Source organism: Scylla paramamosain, chromosome 2, assembly GCF_035594125.1.
Source record: "Scylla paramamosain isolate STU-SP2022 chromosome 2, ASM3559412v1, whole genome shotgun sequence".
Lineage (NCBI taxonomy): Eukaryota > Metazoa > Arthropoda > Malacostraca > Decapoda > Portunidae > Scylla > Scylla paramamosain.
In genome coordinates this window covers 18,940,001-18,959,211 of record NC_087152.1, presented here as the reverse complement: position 1 = coordinate 18,959,211, position 19,211 = coordinate 18,940,001, and the positions used below count along the sequence as shown (strand labels likewise).

The window sequence follows — 19,211 nt, the reverse complement described above, 5'->3', positions numbered from 1 at the left end:
AACCTAATGCAAACAAAATATGCACTGATGTGATAGGTGTCTCCTGTAGACTCCGGATTTATAGACAGCCCACAAAAAAAAAAGAAAAAAAAAAACAAAACAAAAACACTTGCACCATAATTTTACAATAAATGGAATGGTGACACTCTATTCTCCAGTATCCACACCATGAACACAACACAGCACTTGTTCTTTTGTAATAACAATTAAAATAACGATAATGGAGCCCTCTAGAGCAATCAAAACCAAAACCGCATACTTAACAAGAATGACCCTTAATACTTACGTTACTATCCAATCCCTACAAAATCGTAGACCTAACCAGACCCACCCTAACTAGAGTGAGCTTATAGGGAGTTCAAGATTCTTTAATAATATCCACTCAGAAGGAAACAGGCCGGTGGTGGTGATGGCAACAGTCCTAACCGACCCCTTGAGATCCGGAGTCCACAAGCCTTCACTCTACTTTTCCTACACCAAATAACACCCACCACGTTATCCTCACCCATCCCTCAGCCTTCCCGCACCTCACTGTTGGGTCAGTACACTTCACTAATCCAGTGAATGAGGCACAAAGAGGATAGTACCTGAGTGTGCTGGGGCGGGTCAATATGGCTGCTGGGCCACACCTTGGGGCTGCCTGGGCGTGATGGGGGAGGAATGCATGTGACGTCACTACCCAGAAGGCCCCGCCGCCGTCAGACTAAGTTACTAGCGATCACCCTTTAAAATATTTGACTCGCTGTTTTTATTCATTATCCAGCAATCCGTGAGGAGGTTTTATGTCGTTCACGTTATAAGAAGTCCTACTTGTAGTATATGGCTTATTGTTTTTCCACACTAGGAGGTTTATACTTGCAAAAATCCCCCAACAAGACGAGTTACTAGTGTTCACCCTTTAAAATATTTGACGCAATTTTCACCAGTTATCCAGTTATCTGCCAAGCGAGTTATCATTCAGGATAGGAAGCGTTTTATTCCTAGGTATTTATACACTGCTTTCTTACTACATCTTGAGGTTTTAGATCAGCTAAAACCCTTGTAGAAATAATAATAATAATAATAATAATAGTAATAATACAAAGCCGAGATACTAGGGTTTACCCTTTAAAATATCCGATTGGCAGTTCTCCCCACTTATCCAGTTATCCATCAGGGAGAGTAATATCGGTCAGGGCTTAAGTAATGTTTGCATTTTTTTTTTTTATTCCATCATTATCCGGATTTTGAAGTTAAAACGCGTAATCATATATAAAGAATTTCCCAAGAGTACAAGTTACTATTGTTCGCCCTTTAAAATGTTTAGCTAAAAGCTTTCGCCTGTTATTCCTCTACTCTTGGAGCTTTAGGACGTAAGGATATAATCTAGAGCAATTCTTATTTGCTAGTGTACACTAAAAAGTGCTTATCCTTAAAGTAAAAAAATAAAATAAAACATCAAATTGTGCCCGTGCAAGCTTGACGATGAGGCGATGCACTATTTGACGGGTACTGCAAAATTCGCATGAATTAATTCCTGCCCCTATATAAAGCAATATTTCACTAACCCAATATTTGATGCACCACACAAATGTACGAAATCTTATTATCTAGTAATCCACACTCGTTAGTTACATCCTTACTAGTCATTATATTTATTCTACTAAATGGTAACTCTCATACGTAAATGCTTCAATAACAATTTTACTTATGGATATTTCCCGTGTGATTTAACACTGGCTGCTGTAGTTACTAATATAAGATCACTGTGCTTCTCTAATACATACATACATACATACATACATATATATATATATATATATATATATATATATATATATATATATATATATATATATATATATATATATATATATATATATATATATATATATATATTTTTTTTTTTTTTTTTTTTTTTTTTTTTTTCCGCACATTGGTGCCAGAGAGAGAGAGAGAGAGAGAGAGAGAGAGAGAGAGAGAGAGAGAGAGAGAGAGAGAGAGAGAGAGAGAGAGAGAGAAAATAGTGTTTCATGACGTCATGCTTTAACACGGGCTGCGGTGTCGTCCTAAAGGCGATCCTATCGAGGCGGGTTAGCAACAGGATATTACATTCACAAGGGAGCTACATAAATTTTTAATTGATAAATATTATAGCTTGAATATCGTGTGTTAGAGATAATACGTAGTTAATACTAAACAAAGTATTAATTTCAATTGCGTCATTTAAGTACACACTGTTATCCGGGCAGGAGAGAGAGAGAGAGAGAGAGAGAGAGAGAGAGAGAGATGACGTAATCAAATTATCGCTATCGAAATGTGTAAATCATGGTTGGGCGTCTACATACATGCGTTTGCAATGTACAGCATTGATAACAGGAACGTAAACTTCTTCGTTAACCCGAACAAGATTAGACAAATTAGAATTTTGCGTTTGGCAATAAGTTTGACAAAATCACTAGTCGGTATGGGGGTTCGACGGCGATCTTTTGTGTACCTTTGCACAAAAAAAAAGAAAGAAAGAAAATAATATATATATATATATATATATATATATATATATATATATATATATATATATATATATATATATATATATATATATATATATACTCAGTACTCACTATGTGCCTATTTAAGAGGGACTGATCGTAACTTGTTTCGTTCTTGAGGATCCTTGTGGGATTCTTTCCAGTGTGGCGCGTCGGTCACAATTCTATGCTCTTCTGTCCCCCCTCCCCTTCTCGCCTCATCACCTCACCGGGCCCGCCTCCCCCGCTCGGTAAGCGGTGACTCACCACAAAAAGGTCAGTGGGCGCAGCATTCACTTGCTTGGTATTTCCTTTCCACCATTTCGTTACAAGAAATTAAGGAACCGGACAAACATCATATTAATTTTTTAATATCCCATATCCTTATCGCAAAACTTGCTGATTTTAGTCACTTCACTAGGTAGAACTTGTGTAGAGTTTGTAATTGTTATATCAATTGCTCAAATTTACTTTTAAAATATTGTTAAGTCAACACGTACATATAAAGTATGTACCGTATTTACAAATGCAGCTTAGTTATTTCTGTTTCATTTGGGTTGTGCAACTATGCAGGTGAATGAGGATTATAGCGAATCACGGTGCGCTCCACCAGCTTCCAGGTTCATCTGCATATTACCATCCAGCCCGAAAGTGGTCTACCTCCTGCTTATGTTTTATGTTTACCTGCTGATCTCCTTCTTCCTCATCTAGGGAAGGGAGTTATTTATAACATTCACCTAAAGGCTTTGGAGGCGCCAGTCAGACGAGCCACTCAAGTGTTTGGGATAATCCCACGCGGTGCACCTCCTCCAGCAGGCAACTTACAACACCCTTCCTCGGCCACCACTTCCACGGTCCCCTCTCCTCGACCACCACCGTCCCCTCCTCTTTTCCTATCCAAGTGACATAACCTCCTACGACCACTCATTTTTGTTACTTTTATCATATTTTCGACCTCATTCATTTGCTTTATTAACATTCTTTTAGTAATCTTGGTTATTATTATTATTATTATTATTATTATTATTATTATTATTATCATTATTATTATTACGAGAGAGAGAGAGAGAGAGAGAGAGAGAGAGAGAGAGAGAGAGAGAGAGATAACTGAACGTAGAAAGTTAAAAAGAGTAACAGCATGACGTGGTGAAATCTGTCGCATGATTCATACAAACCGGCAACCTCAGGCCTCGCCAGAGGAACAAGGCTTCACTGTCCATTCACTGTGCCCTTCTAGAAAATCAGTTGCGTCGCTATAGAACACTCGCTGAGACATCATTCATTATGATACCCTTCCAAATTGTTTGCACAAGCAAACACTTGTTAGGAAAAAATCAAGATATAAACCAGTGAATTATGAATAAAATCATACGGTGCGGCAGCCAACCACTACCCATCTCCCTTCCAACCGTCACCCCCAGTGACACCTTGGTGTCTGGGACTGGGTGCCAACGACGTACGTGGGGTATTCATCTTCAGGACGGTGACTTAATTCGAATTTTATTTAATTCGCAAGAGAGGACAAGGATACAGTATATAAGACATGACGCATTGCTCTATGTACAACTATCATTCCGTGCATACAATGCAAATTATATTCATTTGTTTTATATGATTTTCCATGTGATCTGAAGTTGAACTCCACTTGTTGAACATTTAAAATAATTTTATCGTTCTCTCATTCTAGAAACACATGGCAAGTATTTGGGGTGTTGCCTGTACTCGAACGATAGGAAATAGCACATGACGCACCACCACCATTGCAGGACTGCGGCTGCCGCGAGCGTGGTGACGGAGAGCTCACACTTCGCAACACCAGTTTCTTTCCATTAGTCTCTCTTGAGGTAGCTGTTTTAATGAACAACAGAAGAACCAGAATAATTATAATCCTGAAAGAACAGACCAATGGCAATACCTAAATAGATGATGAGGCAGAACATGCTACCAAAATATTTCTGCAGTGTCATTCGGAAAATACTTAGGTGTTATTACTCGACTGACTGATTGTTGCGCGCCGATTAAACGACAATATACTTAGAGAGAGAGAGAGAGAGAGAGAGAGAGAGAGAGAGCATTCACGTACCCGTTTTCTCAGCCGTCCAGCAACAGAGTGCGTTGAAGTTGGGGATAGGGATGCGTATGTTGATTTCTCGGTTAGCCATTGCGATGTGAGGTGCGGGCCGGTCACTCCTGGTGGCCTGTTGTCCCCTGCGACTCAACTGCTGGTGTTGTCCGGGATGCGAGTCGGGTGCGCGGGGTTGGCCCGAGGACGGAGTTATCATCAGGGACTAGAAGGGCAACCTGGAGCCACCTGGCTGGGTCGTTGCCGCCGTGTTTCTTGTAGTCAGTTATCCATCAGCATACTGCCATCCGCCGTCTGCACACCGAGGAGAAAGGAAATAACGTTACAAGGTATAAATACACACCTATTCTTAGAAGTATGGCGCTGCTCACAAATCTGAATAACCTTGAACTGATGAATCTGTAACTTATAGCATATTATATGTATCCTGTTGATGTTAGATGATGCTCTGTGCTGCAGGTGTAGGGAAAGATGGAGGCAAGATGGTGGAAAGTGAAAATACGGTTGGTAAGAATCTGCATTTGCGTGAACGGTTTATATTTTTGGCAGAATATAAACATATAAATTGCACAATGTGTGTGGCGGCTAGTGGCATGTACGTATGCATAGTGTGTGTGTGTGTGTGTGTGTGTGTGTGTGAAATTCATCCAGCTATCCATCCTTTATTTTACTCCCCCCTTCCCCCCCCCAAAAAAAAAAAAAAACTGCGAACTTTTTCATCAATAACCTCACAATGGTCGATATTTCTGGTGTAACTGATAAAATAAAAATTGGGATATTCCAAAATTATCTCCCAAAATGATTTAGATGGCGAAAGAAAACCTGAAAGTGTGTGTGTGTGTGTGTGTGTGTGTGTGTGTGCAGGCCTTCCAGGATGTGAGATGTCACGTAACGACAGCACTAAGGATACATGATTGCGCACCTGCTGCAACTGGACAACATTCTGTTATCGATTTAAATTATTAACTAATGTATATTTACTGGTATGCCATGCTATCCTTTTCCTCATCACCACAGCATTTCCTGCTAACCTGACCCATGTGTTTTCTCGGGTCAATCAATAAAGTGTGTGTGTATATATATATATATATATATATATATATATATATATATATATATATATATATATATATATATATATATATATATATATATATATATATATATATATATATATATACTTTTATTTTTGTAGGGGGTGTCCTGGGAGAAAGGAGACGAGTACTCTTCAAATTAATACTGGATGGAGCTGACACAAAAGTTAACTATACTGCGAATAGCCAACTAAGAGCTTCCTGCAATCCTCTCTTACAATATTCTATTAAAGAAGAAGAAAAAAAAATAATGCTGATATACAGTAGTAAATGAGTCGGATTTTGTTAGACGATTATTATGGTAAACTTTGGTCTGCATCACGTACCACTCTTTTAGACAGGATGGAATCAAATGCTTTTCGTCTTACCAACTCCTCTCCTCTAAATGACTGTCTTCAGCCTTTCTTCCATCGCCACAGTGTTGCATCTCTTGCTGTCTTCTACCGCTATTTTCATGCTAACTGCTCTTCTGATCTTACTAACTGCATGCCTTCCCTCTTACCGCGGCCTTGTTGTATAATACGTTCTTCTTTCTTTCATCCCTATTTCGTCCACCTCTCTAATGCAAGAGTTAACCAATATTCTCAGGCATTCATCCCTTTCTCTGGTAAACTCTGGAACTTCCTGCCTACTTCTGTATTTCTTTCTTCCTATGAATTGAACTCTTTCAAGAGGGAGGTTTCAAGACACTAATCCTCTGCTATTTGATCATTCTATTTGGCATTGCTTTGGAAACTGGCATAATATAAGTAGGGCTTTTTTTTTTTATGAAATTTTTTGTTACTCTTGACCAGTGGCCTTCTTACATAAAAAAAGAAAAATCATGAAGACATTTGTATGAGTAGCAGTACGTATGTGACATGAAATCCTGAGCGAAAACGTTTGGTGTGGCTGCATGGAGATATGACCTTCCGGTGAGGTATAGAAGGTGTTGCTCCACACTGCACTGGAGATTGTGTGAGGTATGGATGATAACCTTTCCGGATGATTATGGAAGGTTTGATTAATAATCCTCATAGGACTTGCAAAGAAAAGAGAGAAGGATGAGTTGTGAAATTAAGGTTATTTACTCGCTAAAAAAAAAAAAAAAATCAATGTAATATGCAGCATATCACTCTATGGTTGAATACACAAGTAAGGAAACACAGGAGACCGGTTTCGTAATGTTCTATACTTGTATCCTACTGTGCACAGTGTCACCTGAATTTTACATGAGGCAGACAAAGCTTTGCTAAGTCACAAGGGAGCGTATATCAGTATTATTAGAGCTGCCATGATTAAAGTAAAACTTGTAGAGAGCTATAAGCCATTAAGAAACACAGGTTGCCGCTCGAAATTTACTAATTTGAGTCATGAGATGAATTACTAGATAACAAGTAATACAAAGATGTATTTGAAATTATTACAGTGCACTATTATTACTCCAGATACTCAGGACACATGACATGACCATAACTAAGTTCCATTTGGTGTTGCGTCTTTAGAGAATATTTCCATTGAAGAATGAATTATAAATCTCAGGAAAACTTTTCAGTAAAGAAGTGCGACTTTTATTATATATATATATATATATATATATATATATATATATATATATATATATATATATATATATATATATATATATATATATATATATATATATATATATATATATATATATATATACAGTAAAATCCCTCTCATCCGGCATTCGAGTATCCGGCAGCTTCAAGTATTCGGCACATTTTTCCCCCGAGCCTTAAAATCAATAAAAAATCAATGTGTATTCATAAAATCGATTAAAATTCCCGCGCGAGGCATACTTTGTCCCCTCGCCACCAGAGCGCACTGCTTCGCGCCACCCGCGGTCCACTGCACTGTGTTTACTCAGTGACTCAGTCCCGCGTGTGCACTGTTTATCGTCTGACGCCTTCATCATGCCTAAAGTTGTAGAAAAGAGGAAGCGTGTTGTGCTTACACTTAAGCAGCTGATCAGATCAGCTGCTGATTAAGATCAGCTGATCTTTGTTATGGTAAGATGCGTGAGTGTAGGGTGGTGATTGTGGACATAATTTCACTTCTATTCAAGTATCCGGCAACTTCTGGTATCCGGCATGTCGGCGGTCCCGTTGATGCCGGATAAGAGGGATTTTACTGTATATAATAAATATATATATATATATATATATATATATATATATATATATATATATATATATATATATATATATATATATATATATATATATATATATATATATATATATATATATATATACACACACACACACACACACACACACACACACAGGAGGAGGCAGTAGACACCTGCCGAAACGATAATTACTCCCAGTGAGGTCTAAAGCGCTGTTCAGGGGGTGCTGTGAACTTATTATTAAACCCAGCTGTGACCTCACTGAACGTTTCCCTCTGTGTCTCACAACACAAGGGGGCAGTCACAGCCTGCCCTCTAAAGACAACTCTCTTCCTCCACACAAAACTACAAGCACCTAATAACACACACACCCTTCACTCAAAAATTTTAAAATCATAATGGCAACTCCTACACCAGCCTCGGAGTCCCCATCTGGGGAGGGGACCATAAATGTCGACGACCCTAAGTGTCTTGACACCCTTTCAACTTTTTCTTCATTAACTTCTGTAACATTCGCGGTATAAGATCTAATTTTCAATCTGTAGAACACCACCTCTCCTCTTTTAAACCTCATCTTCTTTTCCTCACTGAAACTCAGGTGTCTGAGGCAACGGACAGTAGCCCCTTTTCTGTTCCCTCCTACTTTCTCTATCCTCATTTTCGATCCAAAGCTGGATGCTGCGTTTATGTGCGCAGTGACTTAACCTGCTCTCGTGCCCACGCTCTTGAATCTTCCGAGTTTTCCACCATCTGGCTACGACTGCAGAGTCACTCTCAAACTAAATTTATCTGTGCTGTATACCTCTCACCTAACTCCTCTGACTATAAGAAATTCTTTGACTACTTAACTTCCAAAGTGGAGCACATTCTGACTCTCTTCCCTTTTGCAGAGATCTCCATTCTTGGAGATTTCAGTGTTCACCACCAGCTTTGGCTTTCCTCTCCCTTCACTGACCATCCTGGTAAACTAGCCTATAACTTTGCTATTCTCCACGACCTAGAGCAATTGGTGCAACACCCTACTCGTATTCCTGACCATCTTGGAGATACGCCCAACATTCTCGACCTTTTCCTGACCTCTAATCCTTCTGCTTATGCTGTCACCCTTTCTTCTCCGTTGGGCTCCTCCGATCACAATCTCATATCTGTATCTTGTCCTATCGCTCCAATCCCTCCTCAGGATCCCCCTAAGCGAAGGTGCCTCTGGCGTTTTGCCTCTGCTAGTTGGAGGGACCTGAGGAGGTATTTTGCTGATTTTCCTTGGAATGACTACTGCTTCCGTGTCAGAGACCCGTCTTTGTGTGCTGAGCGCATAACACAGGTGATAGTGTCTGGCATGGAGGTGTACATTCCTCACTCATATTTTCGTCCTAAACCTTCTAAACCTTGGTTTAACACAGCTTGTTCTCGTGCTATACATGATAGAGAGGTGGCCCACAAAAGGTACTTAAGCCTTCCATCACCAGAATCTTATGTACTTTATATTTCTGCCCGGAACCATGCCAAGTCTGTTCTCCAACTAGCCAAAAACTCCTTCATTAACAGAAAGTGTCAAAACCTTTCAAGATCTAACTCCCCTCGTGACTTCTGGAATCTAGCCAAAAATATCTCCAATAACTTTGCTTCTTCTTTCCCTCCTTTATTTCAACCAGATGGCACCACTGCTATCACATCTATTTCTAAAGATGAACTCTTTGCTCAAACCTTTGCTAAAAACTCTACCTTGGACGATTCTGGGCTTGTTCCTCCCTCTCCTCCACCCTCTGACTACTTCATGCCACGTATTAAAATTCTTCGCAATGATGTTTTCCATGCCCTCGCTGGCCTAAACCCTCGGAAGGCTTATGGACCTGATGGGGTCCCTCCTATTGTTCTCCGAAACTGTGCCTCCGTGCTTGCACCTTGCCTAGTCAAACTCTTTCAGCTCTGTCTTTCTACATCTACCTTTCCTTCTTGCTAGAAGTTTGCCTACATTCAACCTGTTCCTAAAAATGGTGACTGCTCTAATCCCTCAAATTACCGTCCTATTGCTTTAATTTCCTAAAGTTTTTTAATCCATCCTCAACAGGAAGATTCTTAAACATCTATCACTTGACAACCTTCTATCTGATCGCCAGTATGGGTTCCGTCAAGGCCGCTCTACTGGTGATCTTCTGGCTTTCCTTACTGAGTCTTGATCATCCTCTTTTAGAGATTTTGGTGAAACTTTTGCTGTTGCTTTGGACATATCAAAAGCCTTTGACAGAGTCTGGCACAAAGCTTTGATTTCCAAACTACCCTCTTACGGTTTCTATCCTTCTCTCTGTAACTTCATCTCAAGTTTCCTTTCTGACCGTTCTATTGCTGCTGCGGTAGACGGTCACTGTTCTTCTCCTAAATCTATTAACTGTGGTGTTCCACAGGGTTCTGTCCTGTCACTTACTCTCTTCTTATTATTCATTAATGATCTAAATCAAACTTCTTGTCCTGTCCACTCCTACGCTGATGATACCACCCTGCACTTTTCCACGTCTTTTCATAGACATCCAACCCTTCAGGAGGTAAACATTTCATGCAAGGAAGCCACAGAACGCTTGACTTCTGATCTTTCTAAAATTTCTGATTGAGGCAGAGCAAACTTGGTATTGTTCAATGCCTCAAAAACTCAATTACTCCATTCCCCACCCCCAGCTGCTAACTCTGTACAAAGGCCTTATCCGTCCATGTATGGAGTATGCTTCACATGTCTGGGGAGGTTCCACTCATACTGCTCTTCTAGACAGGGTGGAATCAAAAGCTTTTCGTCTCATCAACTCCTCTCCTCTAACTGACTGTCTTCAGCCTCTCTCTCACAGCCGCAATGTTGTATCTCTAGCTGTCTTCTACCGCTATTTTCATGCTAACTGCATGCCTCCCCTCCTCCCGCAGCCTCGCTGCACAAGACTTTCTTCTTTCTCTCACCCCTATTCTGTCCACCTCTCTAACGCAAGAGTTAACCAGTATCTTCAATCATTCATCCCTTTTTTCTGGTAAACTCTGGAACTCCCTGCCTGCTTCTGTATTTCCACCTTCCTATGACTTGAATTCCTTCAAGAGGGAGGTTTTAAGACTTATGATCATCAATTTTTGACTACTGGTTTGACTCCTTTATGGGACTGGCATTTCAGTGGGCATTTTTTCATTGGATTTTTATTGCTCTTGGCTAGTGTCCCTCCTACATAAAAAAAAAAAAAAATGAAAATAACATGTTCTGTCAAGGCCGCTCCACTGGTGATCTTCTGGCTTTTCTTACTGAGACTTTGTCATCCTCTTTTAGAGATTTTGGTGAAACTTTTGCTGTTGCCTTGGACATATCAAAAGCTTTTGATAGAGGCTGGCACAAAGCTTTGATTTCCAAACTACCTTCCTACGGCTTCTCTCCTTCTCTCTGTAACTTCATCTTAAGTTTCCTTTCTGACCGTTCTACTCCTGCTGTGGTAGACGGTCACTGTTCTTTTCCTAAATTTATTAACAGTGGTGTTCCTCAGGGTTTTGTCCTGTCACCCACTCTCTTCTTATCATTCATTAATGATCTTCTAAACCAAACTTCTTGTCCTATCCACTCCTACGTTGATGATACCACCCTGCACTTTTCCACACGTCTTTTCATAGACATCCAACCCTTCAGGAGGTAAACATTTCACGCAGGGAAATCACAGAACGCTTGACTTCTGATCTTTCTAAAATTTCTGATTGGGTAAAGCAAACTTGGTATTGTTCAATGTTTCAAAAACTCAATTCCTCCATCTATCAACTCAACACAACCTTCCAGACAACTATCCCCTCTTCTTCAATGACACTCAACTGTTCCCCTCTTCTACACTGAACATCCTCGGTCTGTCCTTTACTTATAATCTGAACTGGAAACTTTACATCTCATCTCTAGCTAAAACAGCTTCTATGAAATTAGGTGTTCTGAGATGTCTCCGCCAGTTTTTCTCAACCCCCCCCCCCCAGCTGCTAACTCTGTACAAGGATCTTATCTGTCCATGTATGGAGTATGCTTCACGTGTCTGGGGGGTTTCCACTCATACTGCTCTTCTAGACAGGATGGAATCAAAAGCTTTTCGTCTCATCAATCCCCTCCTCTAACTGACTGTCTTCAGCCTCTCTCTCACCGCCGCAATGTTGCATCTCTAGCTGTCTTCTACCGCTATTTTCATGCTAACTGCTCTTCTGATCTTGCTAACTGCATGCCTCCCCTCCTCCCGCGGCCTCGCTGCACAAGACTTTCTTCTTTCTCTCACCCCTATTCTGTTCACCTCTCTAACGCAAGAATTAACCGGTATTCTCAATCATTCATCCCTTTCTCTGGTAAACTATGGAACTCCCTGTCTGCTTCTGTATTTCCACCTTCCTATGACTTGAATTCATTCAAGAGGGAGGTTTCAAGACACTTATTCATTAATTTTTGACCACTGCTTTGACCCTTTTATGGGAATGGCATTTCAGTGGGCATTTTTTTTATTGTATTTTTGTTGCCCTTGGCCAGTGTCCTTTCTACATAAAAAAAATATATATGTATATATGTATATATATATATATATATATATATATATATATATATATATATATATATATATATATATATATATATATATATATATATATATATATATATATATATATATATATATATATATATATATATATATATATATATATATGTGTGTGTGTGTGTGTGTGTGTGTATGTGTGTGTGTGTGTGTGTGTGTGTGTTTTCCTGGAAGGTGTAAATATATGATCAGTGCTTATCTGTGTGGTTTGTGTAAGGCAAGTTTGCCTCCGGTTGCTGGTGACTTGACTCAGGATTCGTCGCATTTGTAAACCACCAGCGCTTCAGCTTTCTCGTATTCGTGGACACTACATTTTCATTAAAAAATGTATCCTGTATCAGAATGAACATACTATATTTCACTGTGTGTAATTTGTAACAGAAAAAAAAAAAAACTTTTCCATAGATTTTATTTTGGTTGATTGATATATGTTTCATCGTTAATATAAAGTTTCTGGACATTATTGTTCATAATTAATTTCCTGCATTATTATTATTATTATTATTATTATTATTATTATTATTATTATTATTATTATTATTATTATTATTATCTTTTAATGTTCGATTTCCGTTAATTTCCATACATTTTGTATATTTTGAAAAAGATGTAACAGTCTATATCAGTGATAGACGAGCGTGCAAGGTGCTACCCAGGGTGCATGGATTCTTTCCAACGGTACAGTACATGGAAATAATGGGGCACGTGGAAGGGTACATGACATGGCCAGTGTTTATAAGAATGCAGGGTACAAGGTGTTTTTAGGAAGAAATTTTTGTGTCATGCAAGAAATTAATTTTATGTGAGATTGAAGCATTGTAAATTTATGTATATTATTAGTTTATTACACTCAGACACAACTCACGCCTCACAGGTTAGAGAGTGACATTTTGTTTTGTTATACATTTAGCACCTATATAAGAATTATTTACGATAAAGTGGCTAATTTCTATGTTTAAAACAGAGACCTAATATTTTTTTTTTATCTATTACCTTCAATCTTAAAACTAAAAAAAAAAAAAAAAAAAAGTGAAATATGGCGACTCCTACACCAGCCTCGGATTCCATGTCCGTGGAGGGGACCACAAATGCCCCAAGGTATCAAGGCACAAATGCCCCTACTCTTCTGGTATCGATCCTAAGTATCTTGACACCCCTCATTTTTTTCTTCATTAACTTCTGCAACATTCGCGGCCTTATATTTAACTTTCAATATGTATGGTAAAACTCTGGAACTCCCTGCCTGCTTCTGTATTTCCTCCTTCCTATGACTTGAACTCTTTCAAGAGGGTGGTTTCAAGACATTTATCCTTCAGTATTTGGTGATCGTTTCTGATCTCTTTTTGGGACTGCATGCCTCAGTGGACTTTTTTTTTTTTTCGTCCATTTGTGTTGTCTTTGCCCGGTTCTCCTCTTACATAAAAATTGTAATTCTTTTGTAATTCATAGTCCTAAGAATCAGGGAAGATTTACGAGCGAGTGCCGAGAGAAGGTTTGTGGTATTGCATGAGAAGGTCGGAAGTGGCGGAAAAGCATGGTGAAGGACATGTACGACGACAGCATAACAGCAGTAAAGTGTGCTGCAGGGATGATGGAAGGTTTCCGAGTGGAAGTGAGACTGCTCCAAGGATCGGCCTTGAGTCTGTTCTTGTTTGCAGTTGTGATGGACAGGCTGACTAATGAGATCGGAAAGGAATTCTCACGAACCATGATGTTTGTAGACGATGTAGTTATTTGTTGCGAGAGTAGGCAAGAAATGGAATCAGCGCTGGAGAGATGGAGATGCGCACTGGAGAGGAAGGGGCTGAGAGTGAGCAGATCCAAGATTGATGACCGGTAGAGATAGTAAAGGATGATGAATTCAGATACTTGAGGTCAACGGTACAGAGGAATAGAGAGTGTGCTAATGGGTTTAAGAAGAGAGTGCGGACTGGATGGAATGGCTGAAAGACATGGAGTGACATGTGACAGAAAGGTTTCTGCAAGAATAAAAGGAAATGTGTACAAAATGGTAGTGAGGCCAGCCTTGCTGTATGGTATGACAACTGTACCAATAACAAAGAGACAAGAGGTGGAAATGGTAGTATAAGAACTGAAGATGCTGCGGTGTGCTCTTCGAGTGACGAGACGAGACAAAATAAAGAACGGACACATCAGAGGGACAACAACACATGTGCATCGGTTTGGGGACAAGGCAAGAGAGAAGAGTCTGAGACAGTTCAGGCATGTCAGAAGAAGGCATATCTGGGAAGGAGGAAGCTGGAAATGGAGCTACCCGGCAGGAGGAAGAGAGGAAGACCAAAAAGGAAAATTATGAATGCAGTGAAAGAAGACATGCAGGTGGGAAGGCGCAGAAGACCGGGCGTATACTGGAGACATAATCCGCTGTGGCAACTCCCAATGGGAGCACCCGAAAGAAGAATTAATCATTTTAAGAGCAAGGGTACTGCATGTGAATTTCTCAAAAGCTGTCGGAAGGGTGTATGAACCTAGAACTGGTCTATATCAAGCACTGTATAGTATTACATATATTTGAGAGGCCTGTCATTGTTTATATTTAATTTCTCACAAATGACTATTTGCCAGTTTGAAAGATATACTTTTTTTTTTTCATCCTGCCATGAGACGCTCAAAATTGTCATTTTTTATTGTAATTTAAGCGAGAAGCGGAAAGAAGTGCAATGACACGCAATGACTAAGTGAAGTGGGTTCCGATCCAGCGATCCTCTATTTTTCTCAAAAATCTTGGGACCTGCCACTTATAATTACAAAAGTATTTCATCGAGCAGTCGTTATCAAACAGCTGTGAGTGTTTATCGTCCCAGATTTTGAATGACAGGTTGATTACCTCTTGCTATCAGGATGAGACTACTTCCTGTTTCATGATTACTTTTCTTAATTGCTACAGACATCCAGGCTTACTAATTGAATACCAGAGAGACGTCACGGTGTTTACGTGTGATCAGTTGTTAGGACTGGAACAACGCCATTTACTGATAAGCTTACGAGCTACAGTAGTAACTGCACTGCCTTCTGGAGCCAGATTTCTCAAGTAAGTCTTAAGAACTATGTATTTTATGGCTGATTATTTTGTGTCTAATTAAGATTGTGAAAGATGATATGAAGATGATATAAAAAAAGCCACAATCGACATTATCGATGGATCTTTAATCACGTATAATTAATGAAAAAATAAGTTCCATTACGGTGTGTCATCGTGGTGCACCAAGTAGCGCTTGGGGAATGTTGTGGAGATGGAAGAGAAACAGCTTGTGCATGTATTCGTACATTGTCTGGGATGTATACTCTATAAATCACTTTATAAGTCTTCAGACTGGCAAGGCTTCGTGACACGCAGAATATAAGCGGGACACAAAGACTCCCAGGAAGAAGCACTGAATCATATTGGCATAAATGCGTCACATGGCAGTACACATGAGTGGCAACATACTCCCTAACAGACCTTTCAACTTTCCTTTGGAACACTCTACCAAAATGTAGCAAGCCTTGGGAATTTAGCAGGTTTTAATGATCACCATTTATAACATACACACACACACACACACACACACACACACGTTGTCCGGCTGGTGTGTTCTCCATTAGGCTTCAACAAACCACAATAGTCACCACAGGGAATGTTTTCACAGTAGTTAATTAAGACGTATAATCTTCGCTACTTTTCCCTTAATTATAATTACCGTTTCGTAATGGCGCCATACTCGGATCTATCCTCAAGTTCTGCATTATATTCTCTTCGCCACAAAAAAACACGAGTCATGCAGTCAACTTGGCAGTTAATAACTCAGCTAGTCAACTGATCGTCCTTCTCTTCTCAGCCATCACTTGTGTCTCTACTTTCGCCTTCTCCCCGGTAGAAAAGCTGCGGTTAACCCAGTGATCGATCCTTCCGCGTCCTTGCAAGCCACACTCGGGGATTCAGCTGCTTGTCGTCTGTTCCTTGCGGAGACTGCGTAACCACTGGATTGTTCTATCCTTCCCACGTGTTTCAGGAAAGGCTATATACTTTCTCTTCTTACAGGAGTGCAGTGTCTCCAGAAGTTCAGTATAATTAATAAATAAATAAGTAAACAAATAAATAAGTAATAAGCTCCATCTGCTAAGACACCGAATTACTGATTTATTGTGCACCATGACTATTTCACTTCGCATTCTTGCAGATTTAGGGGCAGACAGTCGTTGTTAGATCTTTAAATTAATGGTTCCCCAATGTTCTCGCATCTGCCAGAAGAAACATGATGATTCCTCTTCCCCGCTTCAAGTTCAGTGTTTTATATGATTTGGCAGTCAGTAGGTATTCCGAAAGCAATAAGAGAGGCGCACCAGGTGATTGTTGCAACGTCCTCCTGATGCTGACTCATGGAATGAGTATTAGTTAACTGCAGATAATAAGAGTAGAATAGCAAGTGTATACTGAACCACCCGCCAGGGGAGAGGTGTTTGTATGTGTTGCGTGTTTATATATTTAAGTAAAACGTCTCTCTCTCTCTCTCTCTCTCTCTCTCTCTCTCTCTCTCTCTCTCTCTCTCTCTCTCTCTCTTCTTGCCATTGTTCTCCCTTTCATCCGTCCCATACCTTCATTTATCTCCCTGAGTACCACTTTCACTTGCCTTCAGACCTTCCTGCCTTCATTTCTCTCTTCTCTGCTTCATTCCCTCTCAGTACATGTCTCATGTTTGCTTACTTTCTTCCATGCATTCTTCCCCCCCTCCCCATCTCTCTCTCTCTCTCTCTCTCTCTCTCTCTCTCTCTCTCTCTCTCTCTCTCTCTCTCTCTCTCTCTCTCTCTCTCTCATTTTCCTTTTGTCGTACACTTCTCAACCCTCCCTCCCACCCTTCACGTTACCACCACCATCACCACCACTGTCTTCTTTACACACATCATTCATCTTCACTACAGTTGTTCGGTATGGCGGTGTCGGAGGGTGACGCCCTTGTTATCCTGTCATAATAGACTGCTGCAATTATGGAAATGATGATGGTAATTGCATTTTTGTGTGGTTCCTTCGGGTTGGTTGGGATGGTAGTGGTGGTGGGGGGAAGGGGGGAATGGACTTGTGAGGAGCGGAAATGTGAACGTGAGAATAAGTAAGCGAATCATGAAGGAAGGAAAGAATGAAGCCGTGTGGACGATCCTCGCGGTGGATTATGATTATTGTAAGCCGGCGCCGACCACTACAACCACCACTACCAACCGCCACCCGCCATAGCCGCTTCCTACTGCTTCCCACCACTAGCTCATGTCTGTTACCACCTCATCCGCCATCACCACCACTTTCACTCGCTCATCCACTACCAACCACCATCACCACTACCATCATCTCAGCTGTCAACACCACTGGTACTAGAACATTCATCACCACTGTTACCATCACCGACGCCTTCACTGTTACCAACCCATCTTCTACCACCACCCTTTATTAGCTCTCTCATCTCCACCACTATTGTCATCACCACATCCATCACTACCAACTACAAGTGTTACTAACTTACTATCAACATACCGTACTACTGCTAACACATCACCTCTAGAACAACTACCGCACGTCTCCATGCGTCTCGTACTAGTAAATCAATGAATAACAAGAGCTAAAGAGAGAGAGGGAAAAATATTTCTAATGCGGACTCAGGTCGTTTCAAGATCACGACCGAAGCCTGACAAGTGTCGCCCTCTGGACATGGCGGCGGCGACAGACTGTGCGACGCCACGCCAATGTCAAAGCTCGCCGTGAACCAGTATGTGGATTTGTTAAGGATTCATTTGGCACTCATACAGGCGATAAAATGCTGACGTTGACAAGACCTCTGCCATTACCACGTCACAACCACAGATCTAAATGAAGCGTAAAATAAGTTTATCCAAGTGATCCCTTTCGTCCTTGCCAAAAAAAAAAAAAAAAAAAAAACTGAATAAAATTGGTAGTGATAGTGATTGGTGACGGTTGATTCCTCCTGTGCTCTAGCTTCAGGTCTTGCAGTAGGATCGTAATGTTTAACTGTGATGATGATGATGATGATGATGATGATGATGATTATGATGATGTATTGGCGTGTATCTATTGGTAGAAAAAAATAAAATAAATAAATAAATAAGATCGAGGATGTTCACCGAATTGTTTTCACTGCCTTCTACCTGCTTGGCCGCAGCTGACGGAGCACCGACCAGTGATTATACTCCAGCGCTGCCCCGTTGCTTCCTTTCCCTGCCTTCTTTCTTCCCCCCTAGTGCTAAATGGGAGAACTTTCAGCTTAGTCAAAGATGACGTAGAGTTTTCTACTACTACTACTACTACTGCTGCTGCTGCTACTACTACTACTACTACTACTACCAAAAACAACAACAACAACAGCAACTACAACAATAATGATAACAATTAATATAACAATAACAATAAACTACAGCAACAATAGCAACATTAGCAACAACAGCTGCAGCAACAACAACATCACTCTGACTCAGTTTTTCCATCTTCCATGGCTTCGAACATTTCAAGACACGTGCAGAACTATCTGAAAATTGGCCGACTGAATTTGCAAGTCTTTTCTGTTCAGCTCGCTTTGGGAGGGGTAATTATTGTTATTTTGTTGTTGAGGCCTTGGTCAGCCTTCTTTACATGTAATAAAAAGCAGCAGTAGCAATAACAGCAGCAGCAACAACAACATACAACAAGGAAACGACAGTAACAACAACAGCGGTGATGGGAAGGAAGCCGTCATTTGAGTGGCGACGGGACAGGAAGAGCAGAGTGCTCTTCGAATGAAGAGTGCTGCTTTCTGTGGCGGCTGCCTGGCG

At 40.4% G+C, this 19,211-nt stretch overlaps 2 protein-coding genes across 3 annotated transcripts in view; one reads left to right on the top strand and one right to left on the bottom strand.

The window, feature by feature from the left end:
• Nucleotides 1-19,211, bottom strand: part of LOC135111528 (ras-like GTP-binding protein RHO) — a 48,941-nt gene that overhangs the window by 17,886 nt on the left and 11,844 nt on the right. Inside the window, exon 2 of one of the 2 annotated variants that reach the window (XM_064024933.1) lies at nucleotides 4,594-4,887. In XM_064024933.1, coding sequence (XP_063881003.1) covers nucleotides 4,594-4,792 — 199 coding nt within the window. In that variant the 5' untranslated portion in view covers nucleotides 4,793-4,887. Of the gene's footprint in view, nucleotides 1-505; nucleotides 529-4,593; nucleotides 4,888-19,211 lie in introns of those variants that run through there. The other variant, XM_064024941.1, reaches the window with a different exon arrangement.
• Nucleotides 945-19,211, top strand: part of LOC135111518 (F-actin-capping protein subunit alpha-like) — a 67,280-nt gene continuing 49,013 nt past the window's right edge. The window contains exons 1-2 of the mRNA XM_064024901.1: nucleotides 945-984; nucleotides 2,652-2,786. The gene's annotated coding sequence lies outside the window, so the exon portion shown is untranslated. The remainder of the gene's footprint in view (nucleotides 985-2,651; nucleotides 2,787-19,211) is intronic.